Below are 21,047 nucleotides of genomic sequence, written 5' to 3' on the forward strand. Positions count from 1 at the left end.
AATGAAAAAATGTGTCTGAATGTTAAATACAATGCAAAAAATATTACGGCAGAAGTGTGATAGAATTTAGTTGTGTAGCGATGCAGCATATAGAGTCCAAACTGTACAAACATTGTATCAGAAAACGTAAACATATCACTAACCTTCCAGATTAAAACAAATTTTTAAATATATAACACAGGCTATTATATGTTATTTAATTACCTCTATTTTCAACAGATCTACATTGTGCAAGAAATAATTAACTTTGTGGTGTTGAATAAATACTACCCAACGCTGACAGCAACAGTTGGCAGAGACGGATTCGGCAAGCTGAAGAACCAGTACCCCATGGATAAGAACCTGACATTTGTTCCCCTCATGACGCAAGGTTAGTTCCCTTCCCTGCTGCTTCACATGTTCCCCTCATGACGCAAGGTTAGTTCCCTTCCCTGCTGCTTCACATGTTCCCCTCATGACGCAAGGTTAGTTCCCTTCCCTGCTGCTTCACATGTTCCCCTCATGACGCAAGGTTAGTTCCCTTCCCTGCTGCTTCACATGTTCCCCTCATGACGCAAGGTTAGTTCCCTTCTCTGCTGCTTCACATGTTCCCCTCATGACGCAAGGTTAGTTCCCTTCCCTGCTGCTTCACATGTTCCCCTCATGACGCAAGGTTAGTTCCCTTCCCTGCTGCTTCACATGTTCCCCTCATGACGCAAGGTTAGTTCCCTTCCCTGCTGCTTCACATGTTCCCCTCATGACGCAAGGTTAGTTCCCTTCTCTGCTGCTTCACATGTTCCCCTCATGACGCAAAGTTAGTTCCCTTCCCAGCTGCTTCACATGTTCCCCTCATGACGCAAGGTGTGTTCCCTTCCCTGCTGCTTCACATGTTCCCCTCATGACGCAAGGTGTGTTCCCTTCCCAGCTGCTTCTCATGTTCCCCTCATGACGCAAGGTTGGTTCCCTTCCCAGCTGCTTCACATGTTCCCCTCATGACGCAAAGTTAGTTCCCTTCCCAGCTGCTTCACATGTTCCCCTCATGACGCAAGGTGTGTTCCCTTCCCTGCTGCTTCACATGTTCCCCTCATGACGCAAGGTGTGTTCCCTTCCCAGCTGCTTCACATGTTCCCCTCATGACGCAAGGTTGGTTCCCTTCCCAGCTGCTTCACATGTTCCCCTCATGACGCAAGGTGTGTTCCCTTCCCTGCTGCTTCACATGTTCCCCTCATGACGCAAGGTGTGTTCCCTTCCCTGCTGCTTCACATGTTCCCCTCATGACGCAAGGTTAGTTCCCATCTCTGCTGCTTCACATGTTCCCCTCATGACGCAAAGTTAGTTCCCTTCCCAGCTGCTTCACATGTTCCCCTCATGACGCAAGGTGTGTTCCCTTCTCTGCTGCTTCACATGTTCCCCTCATGACGCAAGGTGTGTTCCCTTCCCAGCTGCTTCTCATGTTCCCCTCATGACGCAAGGTTGGTTCCCTTCCCAGCTGCTTCACATGTTCCCCTCATGACGCAAAGTTAGTTCCCTTCCCAGCTGCTTCACATGTTCCCCTCATCACGCAAGGTGTGTTCCCTTCCCAGCTGCTTCACATGTTCCCCTCATGACGCAAGGTGTGTTCCCTTCCCAGCTGCTTCACATGTTCCCCTCATGACGCAAGGTTGGTTCCCTTCCCAGCTGCTTCACATGTTCCCCTCATGACGCAAGGTGTGTTCCCTTCCCTGCTGCTTCACATGTTCCCCTCATGACGCAAGGTGTGTTCCCTTCCCTGCTGCTTCACATGTTCCCCTCATGACGCAAGGTGTGTTCCCTTCCCTGCTGCTTTACATGTTCCCCTCATGACGCAAAGTTAGTTCCCTTCCCAGCTGCTTCACATGTTCCCCTCATGACGCAAGGTGTGTTCCCTTCCTAGCTGCTTCACATGTTCCCCTCATGACGCAAGGTTGGTTCCCTTCCTTGCTGCTTCACATGTTCCCCTCATGACGCAAGGTGTGTTCCCTTCCCTGCTGCTTCTCATGTTCCCCTCATGACGCAAGGTTGGTTCCCTTCCCTGCTGCTTCTCATGTTCCCCTCATGACGCAAGGTTGGTTCCCTTCCCTGCTGCTTCACATGTTCCCCTCATGATGCAAGGTGTGTTCCCTTCCCAGCTGCTTCACATGTTCCCCTCATAACGCAAGGTGTGTTCCCTTCCCTGCTGCTTCACATGTTCCCCTCATGACGCAAGGTGTGTTCCCTTCCCTGCTGCTTCACATGTTCTTTTCATGACGCAAGGTGTGTTCCCTTCCTAGCTGCTTCACATGTTCCCCTCATGACGCAAGGTTGGTTCCCTTCCCTGCTGCTTCACATGTTCCCCTCATGACGCAAGGTGTGTTCCCTTCCCTGCTGCTTCACATGTTCCCCTCATGACGCAAAGTGTGTTCCCTTCCTAGCTGCTTCACATGTTCCCCTCATGACGCAAGGTTGGTTCCCTTCCCTGCTGCTTCACATGTTCCCCTCATGACGCAAGGTGTGTTCCCTTCCCAGCTGCTTCACATGTTCCCCTCATGACGCAAGGTGTGTTCCCTTCCCTGCTGCTTCACATGTTCCCCTCATGACGCAAGGTGTGTTCCCTTCCCAGCTGCTTCACATGTTCCCCTCATGACGCAAAGTTAGTTCCCTTCCCTGCTGTTTCTCATGTTCCCCTCATGACGCAAGGTTAGTTCCCTTCCCTGTTGCTTCACATGTTCCCCTCATGACGCAAGGTGTGTTCCCTTCCCTGTTGCTTCACATGTTCCCCTCATGACGCAAGGTGTGTTCCCTTCCCAGCTGCTTCACATGTTCCCCTCATGACGCAAAGTTAGTTCCCTTCCCTGCTGTTTCTCATGTTTCCCTCATGACGCAAGGTTAGTTCCCTTCCCTGTTGCTTCACATGTTCCCCTCATGACGCAAGGTTAGTTCCCTTCCCAGCTGCTTCACATGTTCCCCTCATGACGCAAAGTTAGTTCCCTTCCCTGCTGTTTCTCATGTTCCCCTCATGACGCAAGGTTAGTTCCCTTCCCTGTTGCTTCACATGTTCCCCTCATGACGCAAGGTTAGTTCCCTTCCCTGCTGCTTCACATGTTCCCCTCATGACGCAAGGTGTGTTCCCTTCCCAGCTGCTTCACATGTTCCCCTCATGACGCAAGGTGTGTTCCCTTCCCTGCTGCTTCACATGTTCCCCTCATTACGCAAGGTGTGTTCCCTTCCCAGCTGCTTCACATGTTCCCCTCATGACGCAAGGTTGGTTCCCTTCCCAGCTGCTTCACATGTTCCCCTCATGACGCAAGGTGTGTTCCCTTCCCTGCTGCTTCACATGTTCCCCTCATTACGCAAGGTGTGTTCCCTTCCCAGCTGCTTCACATGTTCCCCTCATGACGCAAGGTGTGTTCCCTTCCCTGCTGCTTCACATGTTCCCCTCATTACGCAAGGTGTGTTCCCTTCCCAGCTGCTTCACATGTTCCCCTCATGACGCAAGGTGTGTTCCCTTCAATGCTGAAACTGCAAAATTAACATCTAAAATGTATATAAAAAACTCTGGAATGGTTAGTGAAGGAGCCAGCGATGTTGTCCACTCAGTGTTCACATATAGGCTGGTATTGAAACACATTTAACAAATTGTCGCTAAATTTTCATAAGTATTTGCTGCATGAAGTTGATGAGTGAGAGATTACTGTGATGTTGACGATGTTGCAGGAACTGTTGATGAGTACATAGTGATCAACGACACCTCCGGCCTCGAGATGTTCAGGTATAAAACCCTCGACCCCTTCAACCCCACGCTGCTTCCCTACAGCTACTTTATCAATTATGTAAGTTGATGTAAAGAGGCTGTTACACCAGGCTGTTGATGTAAAGAGGCTGTTACACCAGGCTGTTGATGTAATGAGGCTGTTACACCAGGCTGTTGATGTAATAATGCTGTTACACCAGGCTGTTGATGTAATGGTGCTGTTACACCAGGCTGTTGATGTAATGGACCTGTTACACCAGGCTGTTGATGTAATGGTGCTGTTACACCAGGCTGTTGATGTAATGGTGCTGTTACACCAGGCTGTTGATGTAAAGAGGCTGTTACACCAGGCTGTTGATGTAATAATGCTGTTACACCAGGCTGTTGATGTAATGGTGCTGTTACACCAGGCTGTTGATGTAATGGTGCTGTTACACCAGGCTGTTGATGTAATGGACCTGTTACACCAGGCTGTTGATGTAATGAGGCTGTTACAGCAGGCTGTTGATGTAATGGTGCTGTTACACCAGGCTGTTGATGTAATGGTGCTGTTACACCAGGCTGTTGATGTAATGGTGCTGTTACACCAGGCTGTTGATGTAATGGACCTGTTACACCAGGCTGTTGATGTAATGAGGCTGTTACAGCAGGCTGTTGATGTAATGGTGCTGTTACACCAGGCTGTTGATGTAATGGTGCTGTTACACCAGGCTGTTGATGTAATGAGGCTGTTACACCAGGCTGTTGATGTAAAGAGGCTGTTACACCAGGCTGTTGATGTAATGGTGCTGTTACACCAGGCTGTTGATGTAATGGTGCTGTTACACCAGGCTGTTGATGTAATGGTGCTGTTACACCAGACTGTTGATGTAATGTGGCTGTTACACCAGACTGTTAATGTAATAATGCTGTTACACCAGACTGTTAATGTAATAATGCTGTTACACCAGGCTGTTGATGTAATGGTGCTGTTACACCAGACTGTTGATGTAATGGTGCTGTTACACCAGACTGTTAATGTAATGGTGCTGTTACACCAGACTGTTAATGTAATAATGCTGTTACACCAGACTGTTGATGTAATGGTGCTGTTACACCAGACTGTTGATGTAATGGTGCTGTTACACCAGGCTGTTAATGTAATAATGCTGTTACACCAGACTGTTAATGTAATAATGCTGTTACACCAGGCTGTTGATGTAATGGTGCTGTTACACCAGACTGTTGATGTAATGGTGCTGTTACACCAGACTGTTAATGTAATAATGCTGTTACACCAGACTGTTGATGTAATGGTGCTGTTACACCAGGCTGTTAATGTAATAATGCTGTTACACCAGACTGTTAATGTAATAATGCTGTTACACCAGACTGTTAATGTAATAATGCTGTTACACCAGGCTGTTGATGTAATGGTGCTGTTACACCAGACTGTTGATGTAATGGTGCTGTTACACCAGACTGTTAATGTAATAATGCTGTTACACCAGGCTGTTGATGTAATGGTGCTGTTACACCAGACTGTTAATGTAATAATGCTGTTACACCAGGCTGTTGATGTAATGGTGCTGTTACACCAGGCTGTTGATGTAATGGTGCTGTTACGCCAGGCTGTTGATGTAATGGTGCTGTTACACCAGACTGTTAATGTAATAATGCTGTTACACCAGGCTGTTGATGTAATGGTGCTGTTACACCAGGCTGTTGATGTAATGGTGCTGTTACACCAGGCTGTTGATGTAATGGTGCTGTTACACCAGGCTGTTGATGTAATGAGGCTGTTACACCAGGCTGTTGATGTAATGGTGCTGTTACACCAGGCTGTTGATGTAATGGTGCTGTTACACCAGGCTGTTAATGTAATAATGCTGTTACACCAGGCTGTTGATGTAATGGTGCTGTTACACCAGGCTGTTGATGTAATGAGGCTGTTACACCAGGCTGTTGATGTAATGAGGCTGTTACACCAGGCTGTTGATGTAATGAGGCTGTTACACCAGGCTGTTGATGTAAAGAGGCTGTTACACCAGGCTGTTGATGTAATGGTGCTGTTACACCAGGCTGTTAATGTAATAATGCTGTTACACCAGACTGTTGATGTAATGGTGCTGTTACACCAGGCTGTTGATGTAATGGTGCTCTTACACCAGGCTGTTGATGTAATGAGGCTGTTACACCAGGCTGTTGATGTAATGGTGCTGTTACACCAGGCTGTTGATGTAATGGTGCTGTTACACCAGGCTGTTGATGTAATGAGGCTGTTACACCAGGCTGTTGATGTAATGGTGCTGTTACACCAGACTGTTGATGTAATGGTGCTGTTACACCAGACTGTTAATGTAATAATGCTGTTACACCAGGCTGTTGATGTAATGGTGCTGTTACACCAGACTGTTAATGTAATAATGCTGTTACACCAGGCTGTTGATGTAATGGTGCTGTTACACCAGGCTGTTGATGTAATGGTGCTGTTACGCCAGGCTGTTGATGTAATGGTGCTGTTACACCAGACTGTTAATGTAATAATGCTGTTACACCAGGCTGTTGATGTAATGGTGCTGTTACACCAGGCTGTTGATGTAATGGTGCTGTTACACCAGGCTGTTGATGTAATGGTGCTGTTACACCAGGCTGTTGATGTAATGAGGCTGTTACACCAGGCTGTTGATGTAATGGTGCTGTTACACCAGGCTGTTGATGTAATGGTGCTGTTACACCAGACTGTTAATGTAATAATGCTGTTACACCAGGCTGTTGATGTAATGGTGCTGTTACACCAGGCTGTTGATGTAATGAGGCTGTTACACCAGGCTGTTGATGTAATGAGGTTGTTACACCAGGCTGTTAATGTAATAATGCTGTTACACCAGGCTGTTGATGTAATGGTGCTGTTACACCAGGCTGTTGATGTAATGGTGCTGTTACACCAGGCTGTTGATGTAAAGAGGCTGTTACACCAGGCTGTTAATGTAATAATGCTGTTACACCAGGCTGTTGATGTAATGGTGCTGTTACACCAGACTGTTGATGTAATGGTGCTGTTACACCAGGCTGTTGATGTAATGGTGCTGTTACACCAGGCTGTTGATGTAATGGTGCTGTTACACCAGGCTGTTGATGTAATAATGCTGTTACACCAGGCTGTTGATGTAATAAGCATTACAGGTAAAAAAATAATAATTCTGGATTATTTTAGATTGAGTTTTGCTGAATTATCGTTACCCTGTATGTTATATGTCTGCTGTTGTCACTACCTTGTATTTTATATCACTGCTGTTGTCACTACCTTGTATGTTATATGTCTGCTGTTGTCACTACCTTGTATGTTATATGTCTGCTGTTGTCACTACCTTGTATGTTATATGTCTGCTGTTGTCACTACCTTGTATGTTATATGTCTGCTGTTGTCACTACCTTGTATGTTATATGTCTGCTGTTGTCACTACCTTGTATGTTATATGTCTGCGGTTGTCACTACCTTGTATGTTATATGTCTGCTGTTGTCACTACCTTGTATGTTATATGTCTGCTGTTGTCACTACCTTGTATGTTATATGTCTGCTGTTGTCACTACCTTGTATGTTATATGTCTGCTGTTGTCACTACCTTGTATTTTATATCACTGCTGTTGTCACTACCTTGTATGTTATATGTCTGCTGTTGTCACTATCTTGTATGTTATATCACTGCTGTTGTCACTACCTTGTATGTTATATCACTGCTGTTGTCACTACCTTGTATGTTATATGTCTGCTGTTGTCACTACCTTGTATGTTATATGTCTGCTGTTGTCACTACCTTGTATGTTATATGTCTGCTGTTGTCACTACCTTGTATGTTATATGTCTGCTGTTGTCACTACCTTGTATGTTATATGTCTGCTGTTGTCACTACCTTGTATGTTATATGTCTGCTGTTGTCACTACCTTGTATGTTATATGTCTGCTGTTGTCACTACCTTGTATGTTATATGTCTGCTGTTGTCTCTACCTTGTATGCTATAGGTCTGCTGTTGTCTCTACCTTGTATGTTATATGTCTGCTGTTGTCACTACCTTGTATGCTATATCTCTGCTGTTCGCACTATGTAGTAATCTATCCACATGAGGAACGTTCCGCTGACCGCAATAGATGGAATAGACCACAGGCTATTCCTCTCTAAGATGTCTTGCTTAGCTTTCTGACTTCATGATGCCTGAGTACACGTCTTGTGTGTATACCTCCACATTGCTGTGTGTATACGTATTGTGTGTGTACCTCCACATTGTTGTGTGTATACCTCCACATTGTTGTGTATATACGTCTTGTGTGTATACTTCCACATTGCTGTGTGTATACCTCCACATTGTTGTGTGTATACCTCCACATTGTTGTGTATATACGTCTTGTGTGTATACTTCCACATTGCTGTGTGTATACGTATTGTGTGTGTACCTCCACATTGCTGTGTGTATACCTCCACATTGTTGTGTGTATACCTCCACATTGTTGTGTATATACGTCTTGTGTGTATACTTCCACATTGCTGTGTGTATACGTCTTGTGTGTATACCTCCACATTGCTGTGTGTATACCTCCACATTGTTGTGTGTATACCTCCACATTGTTGTGTGTATACCTCCACATTACTGTGTGTATACCTCCACATTACTGTGTGTATACCTCCACATTACTGTGTGTATACCTCCACATTGCTCGGGTAAAATTGAGGTGGTATATCATCAATGTTCTTGGGTGATCCATGTTGCCAGGAACATGGATCGCCCAAAACAATCTCCAGCGATGGTCTGAGAAATTGCTACTGGACTTTAACCCTGACAAATGCAAGGTGATGAGGATAGGAGTTGGAGCAAGAAGACTTATTACACAGTGTAGGATGAAGGGTAGGCAACATCCATATGAGAGAGAGACTTACGCGTGGCCATAACTCGAGATGTAACACGAGAGGCACACATCAGTAGAGTAACACCAGAGCCACACATCAGTAGAGTAACACCAGAGGCACACATCAGTAGAGTAACACGAGAGGCACACATCAGTAGAGTAACACCAGAGGCACACATCAGTAGAGTAACACCAGAGGCACACATCAGTAGAGTAACACCAGAGGCACACATCAGTAGAGAAACACCAGAGGCACACATCAGTAGAGTAACACGAGAGGCACACATCAGTTGAGTAACACAAGAGCCACACATCAGTAGAGTAACACCAGAGGCACACATCAGTTGAGTAACACCAGAGGCACACATCAGTTGAGTAACACCAGAGGCACACATCAGTAGAGTAACACTAGAGGCACACATCAGTTGAGTAACACCAGAGGCACACATCAGTTGAGTAACACTAGAGGCACACATCAGTTGAGTAACACAAGAGCCACACATCAGTTGAGTAACACAAGAGCCACACATCAGTTGAGTAACACAAGAGCCACACATCAGTTGAGTAACACAAGAGCCACACATCAGTTGAGTAAAACAAGAGCCACACATCAGTTGAGTAACACAAGAGCGACACATCAGTTAAGTAACACTAGAGGCACACATCAGTTGAGTAACACTAGAGGCACACATCATTAGAGTAACACTAGAGGCACACATCAGTTGAGTAACACTAGAGGCACACATCAGTTGAGTAACACCAGAGGCACACATCAGTTGAGTAACACAAGAGCCACACATCAGTTGAGTAACACAAGAGCCACACATCAGTTGAGTAACACAAGAGCCACACATCAGTTGAGTAACACAAGAGCCACACATCAGTTGAGTAACACTAGAGGCACACATCAGTTGAGTAACACTAGAGGCACACATCATTAGAGTAACACTAGAGGCACACATCAGTTGAGTAACACTAGAGGCACACATCAGTTGAGTAACACCAGAGGCACACATCAGTTGAGTAACACCAGAGGCACACATCAGTTGAGTAACACCAGAGGCACACATCAGTTGAGTAACACAAGAGCCACACATCAGTTGAGTAACACCAGAGGCACACATCAGTTGAGTAACACAAGAGCCACACATCAGTAGAGTAACACCAGAGGCACACATCAGTTGAGTAACACCAGAGGCACACATCAGTTGAGTAACACAAGAGCCACACATCAGTTGAGTAACACCAGAGGCACACATCAGTTGAGTAACACCAGAGGCACACATCAGTTGAGTAACACTAGAGGCACACATCAGTTGAGTAACACCAGAGGCACACATCAGTTGAGTAACACAAGAGCCACACATCAGTTGAGTAACACAAGAGCCACACATCAGTTGAGTAACACAAGAGCCACACATCAGTTGAGTAACACAAGAGCCACACATCAGTTGAGTAACACAAGAGCCACACATCAGTTGAGTAACACTAGAGGCACACATCAGTTGAGTAACACTAGAGGCACACATCATTAGAGTAACACTAGAGGCACACATCAGTTGAGTAACACTAGAGGCACACATCAGTTGAGTAACACCAGAGGCACACATCAGTTGAGTAACACAAGAGCCACACATCAGTTGAGTAACACCAGAGGCACACATCAGTTGAGTAACACAAGAGCCACACATCAGTTGAGTAACACTAGAGGCACACATCAGTAGAGTAACACCAGAGGCACACATCAGTAGAGTAACACCAGAGGCACACATCAGTAGAGTAACACCAGAGGCACACATCAGTTGAGTAACACCAGAGCCACACATCAGTTGAGTAACACCAGAGGCACACATCATTAGAGTAACACCAGAGGCACACATCAGTATAGTAACACCAGAGGCACACATCAGTAGAGTAACACCAGAGGCACACATCAGTAGAGTAACACAAGAGCCACACATCAGTTGAGTAACACCAGAGGCACACATCAGTTGAGTAACACAAGAGCCACACATCAGTTGAGTAACACCAGAGGCACACATCATAACACATCAGAGGCACACTGTGTTACCACATGATGACTGCTGTGTTACCACATGATGACTGCTGTGTTACCACATGAAGACTGCTGCGTTACCACATGAAGACTGCTGCGTTACCACATGATGACTGCTGTGTTACCACATGAAGACTGCTGCGATACCACATGAAGACTGCTGCGTTACCACATGATGACTGCTGCGTTACCACATGATGACTGCTGCGTTACCACATGATGACTGCTGTGTTACCACAAGATGACTGCTGTGTTACCACATGATGACTGCTGTGTTACTACATGATGACTGCTGTGTTACCACATGATGACTGCTGTGTTACCACATGATGACTGCTGTGTTACCACATGATGACTGCTGTGTTACCACATGATGACTGCCGCATTACCACATGATGACTGCTGTGTTACCACATGATGACTGCTGTGTTACCACATGATGACTGCTGTGTTACCACATGAAGACTGCTGCGTTACCACATGATGACTGCTGTGTTACCACATGATGACTGCTGTGTTACCACATGATGACTGCTGTGTTACCACATGATGACTGCTGTGTTACCACATGATGACTGCTGTGTTACCACATGATGACTGCTGCGTTACCACATGATGACTGCTGTGTTACCACATGATGACTGCTGTGTTACCACATGATGACTGCCGCGTTACCACATGATGACTGCTGTGTTACCACATGATGACTGCTGTGTTACCACATGATGACTGCTGTGTTACTACATGATGACTGCTGTGTTACCACATGAAGACTGCTGCGTTACCACATGAAGACTGCTGCGTTACCACATGATGACTGCTGCGTTACCACATGATGACTGCTGCGTTACCACATGATGACTGCTGCGTTACCACATGATGACTGCTGTGTTACCACATGATGACTGCTGTGTTACCACATGATGACTGCCGCGTTACCACATGATGACTGCTGTGTTACCACATGATGACTGCTGTGTTACCACATGATGACTGCTGTGTTACCACATGATGACTGCTGTGTTACCACATGATGATTGCTGTGTTACCACATGATGACTGCTGTGTTACCACATGATGACTGCTGTGTTACCACATGATGACTGCTGTGTTACCACATGATGACTGCCGCGTTACCACATGATGACTGCTGTGTTACCACATGATGACTGCTGTGTTACCACATGATGACTGCTGTGTTACCACATGATGACTGCTGTGTTACCACATGATGACTGCCGCGTTACCACATGATGACTGCTGTGTTACCACATGATGACTGCTGTGTTACCACATGATGACTGCTGTGTTACCACATGATGACTGCTGTGTTACCACATGATGACTGCTACAGTAACACATGATGACTGCTGCGTTACCACATGATGACTGCTGCAGTACCACATGATGACTGCTGCGTTACCACATGATGACTGCTGCAGTACCACATGATGACTGCTACAGTAACACATGATGACTGCTACAGTACCACATGATGACTGCTACAGTACCACATGATGACTGCTGCGTTACCACTTGATGACTGCTACAGTAACACATGATGACTGCTACAGTAACACATGATAACTGCTACAGTAACACATGATTACTGCTGCGTTACCACACGATGACTGCTACAGTACCACATTGATGACTGCTACAGTACACATTGATGACTGCTACAGTAACACATGATGACTGCTGCGTTACCACATTGATGACTGCTACAGTAACACATGATGACTGCTGCGTTACCACTTGATGACTGCTACAGTAACACATGATGGCTGCTGCGTTACCACATGATGACTGCTGCGTTACCACACGATGACTGCTACAGTACCACATTGATGACTGCTACAGTACACATTGATGACTGCTACAGTAACACATGATGACTGCTGCGTTACCACTTGATGACTGCTACAGTAACACATGATGACTGCTGCGTTACCACATGATGACTGCTAGAGTACCACATTGATGACTGCTACAGTAACACATGATGACTGCTGCGTTACCTCATGGTGACTGCTACAGTACCACATTGATGACTGCTACAGTAACACATGATGACTGCTACAGTACCACATTGATGACTGCTACAGTACCACATGATGACTGCTACAGTAACACATGATGACTGCTACAGTACCACATTGATGACTGCTACAGTACCACATGATGACTGCTACAGTACCACATGATGACTGCTGCAATAACACATGATGACTGCTACAGTACCACATGATGACTGCTACAGTAACACATGATGACTGCTGCAATAACACATGATGACTGCTACAGTACCACATGATGACTGCTACAGTACCTCATGATGACTGCTACAATAACACATGATGACTGCTACAGTACCACATGATGACTGCTACAGTACCTCATGATGACTGCTACAGTAACACATGATGACTGCTACAGTACCACAGGAATACAACAGTTCACCAGGTTGACCTTTTTGTATAAGATCTCTTCTGCTAACATTCAGGATATAGTGAAGATCCCTCTACAAAGTGTATATCCTCTCTTGAGAGGATTTGAGTATTCTGACATATTTACCATGTGTGTATAGTGCATTATCAACTGGGTAATGGCGAGTATTTGTACACAGGAGACTGTGGTGAATATGACTGTACACGCCGTCAACAAGTTCCAGTCAGTGCCGTACCTTCTGTATGTGGAGATCGTCGGCACCATAAGACAATGTCTCATTGACGACTACTCTGATGTTAAGCCAAAGGTAATATTTATTACAATAGTTTTGTGTGAATTAATTCTTAACTAAATTGTGTACTTCATAACATTAATAAACTTGTAAAAAATGTAGATAAAATGTAAAATCATAATAATTCTTAGAAGATAAGAATGATGATAATTCAAAGAAATTTTCTTGTATTTCTTTAAATTTAAAACATAATCGTCTTACAGACAATTAATAACACAAAAATAAATACAATCTGTATAAGAATTTACTTAAAGATAAAATGAAAGGAATAGTTTGAGAAGCATGAAAGGTTTTTGTGTAATCGACAGACCCTTGGGTGTTGAGCGCTCTGCACTGCCTCTAGTGTCTCCCCAACACCCTCTCTCCTGATGCTGGGTATAGAGAGCTCTACACTACAGACAGTGTAGTGAAGAATTATGGTGAACACTGTGACGGACACATCACTATGGTGAACACTGTGACGAACACATCACTATGGTGAACACTGTGACGGACACATCACTATAGTAAACACTGTGACGGACATATCATTATGGTGAACACTGTGACGGACACATCACTATGGTGAACACTGTGACGGACATATCATTATGGTGAACTTAGTGACGGATGAAAGAGTTATGATAAACACTGTGAGAGTTTATATTACTTAAGAGTTAATAATTTAGCGAGATGTGACGTGTTGCAGAACGAGGAGAAGACGTTTGAGGTGAGCTTCGAGAGCGTGGGGGCCGGGACCTGCCTGGTGGTGGACTGGGGCGACACAGACCTCAAGGTGGTCCACTCCTACGGGGAGAGTTACACATGTCAGACGGGCTACGGCAGCGCTGTCTACCACGACGCCCCCGTCCTCGACGTCTCCTTCAACCTCACCCACACATACACGTAAGTGCTTCAACCTCACCCACACATACACGTAAGTGCTTCAACCTCACCCACACCTACACGTAAGTGCTTCAACTTCACCCACACCTACACGTAAGTGCTTCAACCTCACCCACACATACACGTAAGTGCTTCAACCTCACCCACACATACACGTAAGTGCTTCAACCTAACCTCACCCACACCTACACGTAAGTGCTTCAACTTCACCCACACATACACGTAAGTGCTTCAACCTCACCCACACATACACGTAAGTGCTTCAACCTAACTTCACCCACACCTACACGTAAGTGCTTCAACCTCACCCACACCTACATGTAAGTGCTTCAACCTAACCTCACCCACACCTACACGTAAGTGCTTCAACTTCACCCACACCTACACGTAAGTGCTTCAACCTCACCCACACCTACATGTAAGTGCTTCAACCTCACCCACACCTACATGTAAGTGCTTCAACCTAACCTCACCCACACCTACACGTAAGTGCTTCAACTTCACCCACACCTACACGTAAGTGCTTCAACCTCACCCACACCTACATGTAAGTGCTTCAACCTCACTCACACACACCTACACGTAAGTGCTTCAACCTCACCCACACTTACACGTAACTGCTTCAACCTCACTCACACACACATACACGTAAGTGCTTAAACCTCAACCCACACACACAGACACACACACACACACACACACACACACATACACGTAAGTGCTTCAACCTCACCCACACCTACACGTAAGTGCTTCAACCTCACCCACACATACACGTAAGTGCTTCAACCTCACCCACACATACACGTAAGTGCTTCAACCTCACTCACACATTCACGTAAGTGCTTCAACCTCACCCACACATACACGTAAGTGCTTCAACCTCACTCACACGTACACGCAAGTGCTGCAACCTAACCCACACGTACACGCAAGCGCTTCAACCTCAACGCACACGTTCACGTAAGTGCTTCCTGTCATCAATCTTTAAAGTCGTTTGTTTTGTTGGATTCTCGTTAGAGCTGATGACGTCAGCTCTCCGAATGTTAGTAAGAGAGAACATCAACATCTGATGCACTTGTGGCCAGCAGTGTTTGGGTCCCAGGCACTTGTGGGCAGCAGTGTTCGGGTCCCAGGCACTTGTGGGCAGCAGTGTTTGGGTCCCAGGCACTTGTGGGCAGCAGTGTTCGGGTCCCAGGCACTTGTGGGCAGCAGTGTTTGGGTCCCAGGCACTTGTGGGCAGCAGTGTTCGGGTCCCAGGCACTTGTGGGCAGCAGTGTTCGGGTCCCAGGCACTTGTGGGCAGCAGTGTTCGGGTCCCAGGCACTTGTGAGCAGCAGTGTTCGGGTCCCAGGCACTTGTGGGCAGCAGTGTTCGGGTCCCAGGCACTTGTGGGCAGCAGTGTTCGGGTCCCAGGTTCTCTGAAGACCCCCAATGGTTGCTTTAGTTCAGTTAGTCGACAATATCTTGATGGGTAACTTATCTTTTCTTTCTAACAACTGGCCGAGATGTCGGAGTTTATGATATTCCTAGTTACTTGTGAACTGCATGTACTGTGTTAGGTAACTGTTGTGTACTGCATGATGTTGTGAGGTAATGGTTGTGAACTGCATGATGTTGTGAGGTAATGGTTGTGGGATATATATATTGTATGTCCCTGTTCATTGTGGGATATGTAATGTATAACTCAGTTCATTATTATGGGATATATAATACATATCCACTGCTGCCTTGGACATATTCTGTGAGCAAGTGTAGCCGTACATCCCCAGGTGGGACGATGTGTTCAACGTGACCATATACGCCTTCAACAACCTGGGGTCGTGTGTGAGCAGAGTGATGACCTTGGTCACAAGCATTAAGTGCCGGCCGCCCATCCTCGCTATAGAGGACGGCAGTGCCAGCTTCGAGGCACCCATACAGTTCTACAAGAGCAAGGTCAACACCATCTACACCATCGCCTCCCTCAACTGTGAACTCACGTCCAATACTAGGTAAGAGAGACGTGTGTCGTGTTGTCTCAAGTTTTATGATAATTTTCAGCTCTCCGTCACTACTAAACACTTTATTTATCTTTAGATTAATATATCTTAATGTATCAAAGTCATCTGGCCTTGTATATTATTGTTACCCAGAGCCACAAATACACAAAGAAGTCACAGATGTCATGTATCTATGAACAACTCATCCCAGGAGGACGACCTTGTCTGCAGTCTGGGTTCCTCCTCAACAAGCGCAGCCCAGGTTATATAATCCTGATCGGTAGTTTAATAAGCGCGTCTGGGATTACCCAGAACGTTGGTTCGATTCCCAATTTTTCAGATTCCCTAAAGTATCTGAAATACACTCATGTAAGCTGAGCAGCTAAAGTATCTGAAACACACGTGAAAGCTGAGCACCAAAAGTATCTGAAACACACCTGAAAGCTGAACAGTTAAAGTATCAGAAATACACGTGAAAACTGAGCAGCTAAATTATCTGAAACACACGTGTAAGCACAGCAGCTAAATTATCTGAAACACACATGTAAGCAGAGCAGCTAAAGTATCTGAAACACACGTGAAAGCTGAGCAGCTAAAGTATCTCAAACACACCTGAAAGCTGAGCAGCTAAAGTATCTGAAACTCAAGTGTAAGCTGAGCAGCTAAAGTATCTGAAACACAAGTGTAAGCTGAGCAGCTAAAGTATCTGAAACACAAGTGTAAGCTGAGCAGCTAAAGTATCTGAAACACACGCGTAAGCTGAGCAGCTAAAGTATCTGAAACACACGCGTAAGCTGAGCAGCTAAAGTATCTGAAACACACGTGTTAGCTGAGCAGCTAAAGTATCTGAAACACACGTGTTAGCTGAGCAGCTAAAGTATCTGAAACACACGCGTAAGCTGAGCAGCTAAAGTATCTGAAACACACGCGTAAGCTGAGCAGCTAAAGTATCTGAAACACACGTGTAAGCTGAGCAGCTAAAGTATCTGAAACACACGCGTAAGCTGAGCAGCTAAAGTATCTGAAACACACGTGTAAACTGAGCAGCTAAAGCATCTGAAACACACGTGTTAGCTGAGCAGTTAAAGTTTCTGAAACACACGTGTAAGATGAGCAGCTAAAGGATCAGAAACACACGTGTAAGATGAGCAGCTAAAGGATCAGAAGCACACGTGTAAGATGAGCAGCTAAAGGATAAGAAACACACGTGTAAGATGAGCAGCTAAAGGATAAGAAACACACGTGTTCGAAATTTCTTTACTTGGAGCGCCTCGGAGAGCAGCGGTGCCTGAACCGGTGGACTGACCATCCACAGTGGTCATCAACCAGTTGATTGACGGTTGAGAGGCGGGACCAATGAGCCTAAGCTCAACCCCCGCAAGCACACCTAGGTGAGAACAAGGTGAAATGCCTTAGGCAACAGTGCAGAATTTAGAGTAAAATATGTCTGATACATGTTGTGCCTGACTCAAACTAGTGAAGCAGAGAATCAGAATTCATCAATCTTCAGGGGTAGTCTTGAGGGGTTAGTTTAATATGGGGATATCCCATATCCCTTTTATAGGGATGACAGATTTATATATATGAGGGAGAGAAGACTCACTGATACACCAAATGTAACTCTTAACATGCGAATTTATTAAACATAAAAACACAGCATTACTTACACATTGATGAGGACTAATTGTTTTTATTCTAAGGAACGCCTCGTGTAAGGACGTCTACAACCTATCGTAGGCATTCATCCCTTAATACTTCATGCACGTTGCACTACTAACGGCTACATAACGTCACTATCGTATTCAAAGGCCAATCCAGGAGCTCAAATTATCAGGAATAAATTGCATGCACATAAAACTAACATATGTTGGAAAAATAATCACAAATATGTACTTGGTCGTGGACCAGCATTTTGTGAAGAGCCTTGTTGCAGCATCGATCGGCTGCACCAGACTGAAGCGAGAGTAACACCATGTTCACTGGGTCGCACTAAGCACCACGTTGTAAGTCAAATGCGAACACAATAAAACAATTTAATTATTTAAGAACATAAGAATAATAATACCTGCAGAAGGCCTATTGGCCCATACGAGGCAGCTCCTATTTATAATCACCAAATCCCACTCATATACATGACCAACTCACGTTTGAAACAATCAAGGGACCCCCACCTCCATCATGTTACGCGGTAATTGGTTCCAGAAATCAACAGCCCTGTTACTAAACCAGTATTTTCCCAAGTCTTTCCTAAATCTAAATTTATCCAAAATCTAAATCTAAATTTATCCAAAATCTAAATCTAAATTTATCCAAAATCTAAATCTAAATTTATCCAAAATCTAAATCTAAATTTATCCAAAATCTAAATCTAAATTTATCCAAAATCTAAATCTAAATCTAATCTTTGCTTTGCTCTGTCAATCTTTCTTCATATGACAGGTTTCTAATTTGGGGGATTAACTTTGTCATCCTACACTGGATGCGTTCTAGTGAATTTATAACAATTCTACAGTACGGCGACCAAAACTGAACTGCATAATCTAAATGAACATAAGAATAAACAGAGAATTTGACAAAGTTCATACTCACACGACATTCACTCACACATGTTTACGTCCACCGTCTTGCCGAATGCGAGCCCAATTCTAGAAGAATCCTCTCTTCCACCGCGGGAGTCAACAACGAGTAATGGAGTTTCTGGAGTTAGTAAACCTGTCTGGTAGGAGAACGTGACTCTGGCACTCAAGGAGCCCATCTTTGCTAATTACACAGCCTTCCACGAGAATGCTTTGTCAGAGCTAGGACGAGATAACTGAGCTCACGTCTCACATTTCGTTAAGGAAGGACCTTCACACAGAGCACCAATCAGAATGCAGTTTCCAGTGCAGTTTGCAGTGCCACAACTCGACACCTGATTGGGTGGACTATGGGTCCTTCTGACATCACTGGGAGTGGTAGGGAAAGGTCAGCTCAGCTTGGGAAGTTAGGTGCAGAGCTTGACTTTCCCTGGTACCAACCTCCTCCTGTAGCACAAAATATGCAGGTGCTGCTTCCATGACTGCACTCGGGAGATAGTAACTCCATCATCTGCACGCATGAACCACAAGTGGCATTTCTTCGCTCGTACTCAGAGTTGTAAATGTCATTACCGATTCAAGAATACCCACTGTGGTGCTGTGACCTGGGATAAGGAAAATTTAACAAACACTGCACATCATTGCAACCATAGCCTAACAAATCTAGTTAAGAACCCGCCATTCTCTCATGTCTCTCATTGAGCACCTAAAGTATTGGAAACACACATGTAAGCTGATCAGGAAATATTCTCGTTGAGGATGCGACTTTTTTCGTGGAGATAGTTCTGAGTTGACAGGTTTTAATAATATTTTGCATTAACATTATGGCAACATAATTTTCTGAGTAAATAAGTAAACAAAATGGAATTCTGTAACATTCATATAACTGATAGTACGAGTAATTTTTTTATTGAAAATAATACTTTGCAAAAATGACATGATCCACATACGACAGAGAATACTGGAGTTAATACTTTTGTGGAAGAACAGTGCAACTCACGTTCAACTGTTCTCCAACAAGAACTGAGAATAATGCTAGCGAGACAAAGAGCATTGAAAATAATGATTAGTGATCATGTGGAGTAATATATTGACGTACATATGAGGTCTGTGATTAAATATTTTAAGTTAATTAGTGTCTGTGTCACACACCATAACAGTTTTCAACTGATCAAAAGTGTTCACTACTGATCCAAAGTGGTCACTACTGTTCAAACGTGTTCACTACTGATCAAAAGTGTTCACTACTGATCAAAAGTGATTACTTGCTATGAAAGTGTTCACTTGCGATCTAAAGTGTTCACTTCCGATCAAAAAGAGTTTACTTCCGATCAAAAAGTGTTTACTTCCGATCAAAAGTGTTCGCTACTAATCAACAGTGTTTAAAGTCAATCAATGATCCTCACAACTGATCAAATGTGTTCACAAATGAACATATATATTTGGTCTTAAGTGTGCATTACTTATCAAAAATATTAACAATTGATCTAAATGTTCACTACCAATCAAAAGTGATCACAACATTGAAATGTCAACAGATCAAAAATGGTTGAACTGATCAAAAGGTTCACGACTGATCAGGTTTATACCAATAAAAATGTTCACAACCCGTCAAATGTGTTCACAACTAATCAAAACTGTTAAGAATATATAAAAATTATTCACTATCAATGAAAAATGTTCAGGATCTATTAATAGTGTTCAAAACAAATAAAGTGTTTATTACTAATTAAAAATATTCACAAATAAAAAAAATCACGATTATCAACAAAAAACTTCATGAGTGATCAAAAGTGTACACACCTGATCACTAGTATTTTATAGTTGATCAAAAATGGTCATGCTGATCAAAGCAATGGTTACATGATTATATGTTTCTGTCACATAACACTTTACGGGAGTATGTGTTACATGAGACATTAAAATTTATCATTTATGTAACACATTACTCGAAACATTATAATCTTTCATATGACACATTACTCGAGACATTATTATCTTTCATACAACACATTACGTGAGATATTATAATATATGTCATGTAACACATTACATGAGACATTATAATGCATCTGACATATATGTAGCGGGAGTTGACCCCCGATCAACCAGCCCGGCGGAATCATTGGAGTAACTCGGCACCATCCGCTCAGAGCTCAGAGCTGATGGGGGCCTTGATTTCCCCTTGGATGCCAC

The 21,047-nt window shown here is 44.3% G+C and overlaps 1 protein-coding gene across 1 annotated transcript in view; it reads left to right on the plus strand.

The window, feature by feature from the left end:
- Positions 1 to 21,047, plus strand: part of LOC123760677 (polycystin family receptor for egg jelly) — a 467,012-nt gene that overhangs the window by 173,209 nt on the left and 272,756 nt on the right. The window contains 5 exon segments of the mRNA XM_069328534.1: positions 220 to 370; positions 3,691 to 3,806; positions 13,296 to 13,424; positions 14,098 to 14,294; positions 16,066 to 16,287. Of these exon segments, the coding sequence (XP_069184635.1) occupies positions 220 to 370; positions 3,691 to 3,806; positions 13,296 to 13,424; positions 14,098 to 14,294; positions 16,066 to 16,287 (815 nt within the window).

Source organism: Procambarus clarkii, chromosome 21 (genome assembly GCF_040958095.1).
Source record: "Procambarus clarkii isolate CNS0578487 chromosome 21, FALCON_Pclarkii_2.0, whole genome shotgun sequence".
In the NCBI taxonomy this organism is placed as follows: Eukaryota; Metazoa; Arthropoda; class Malacostraca; order Decapoda; family Cambaridae; genus Procambarus; species Procambarus clarkii.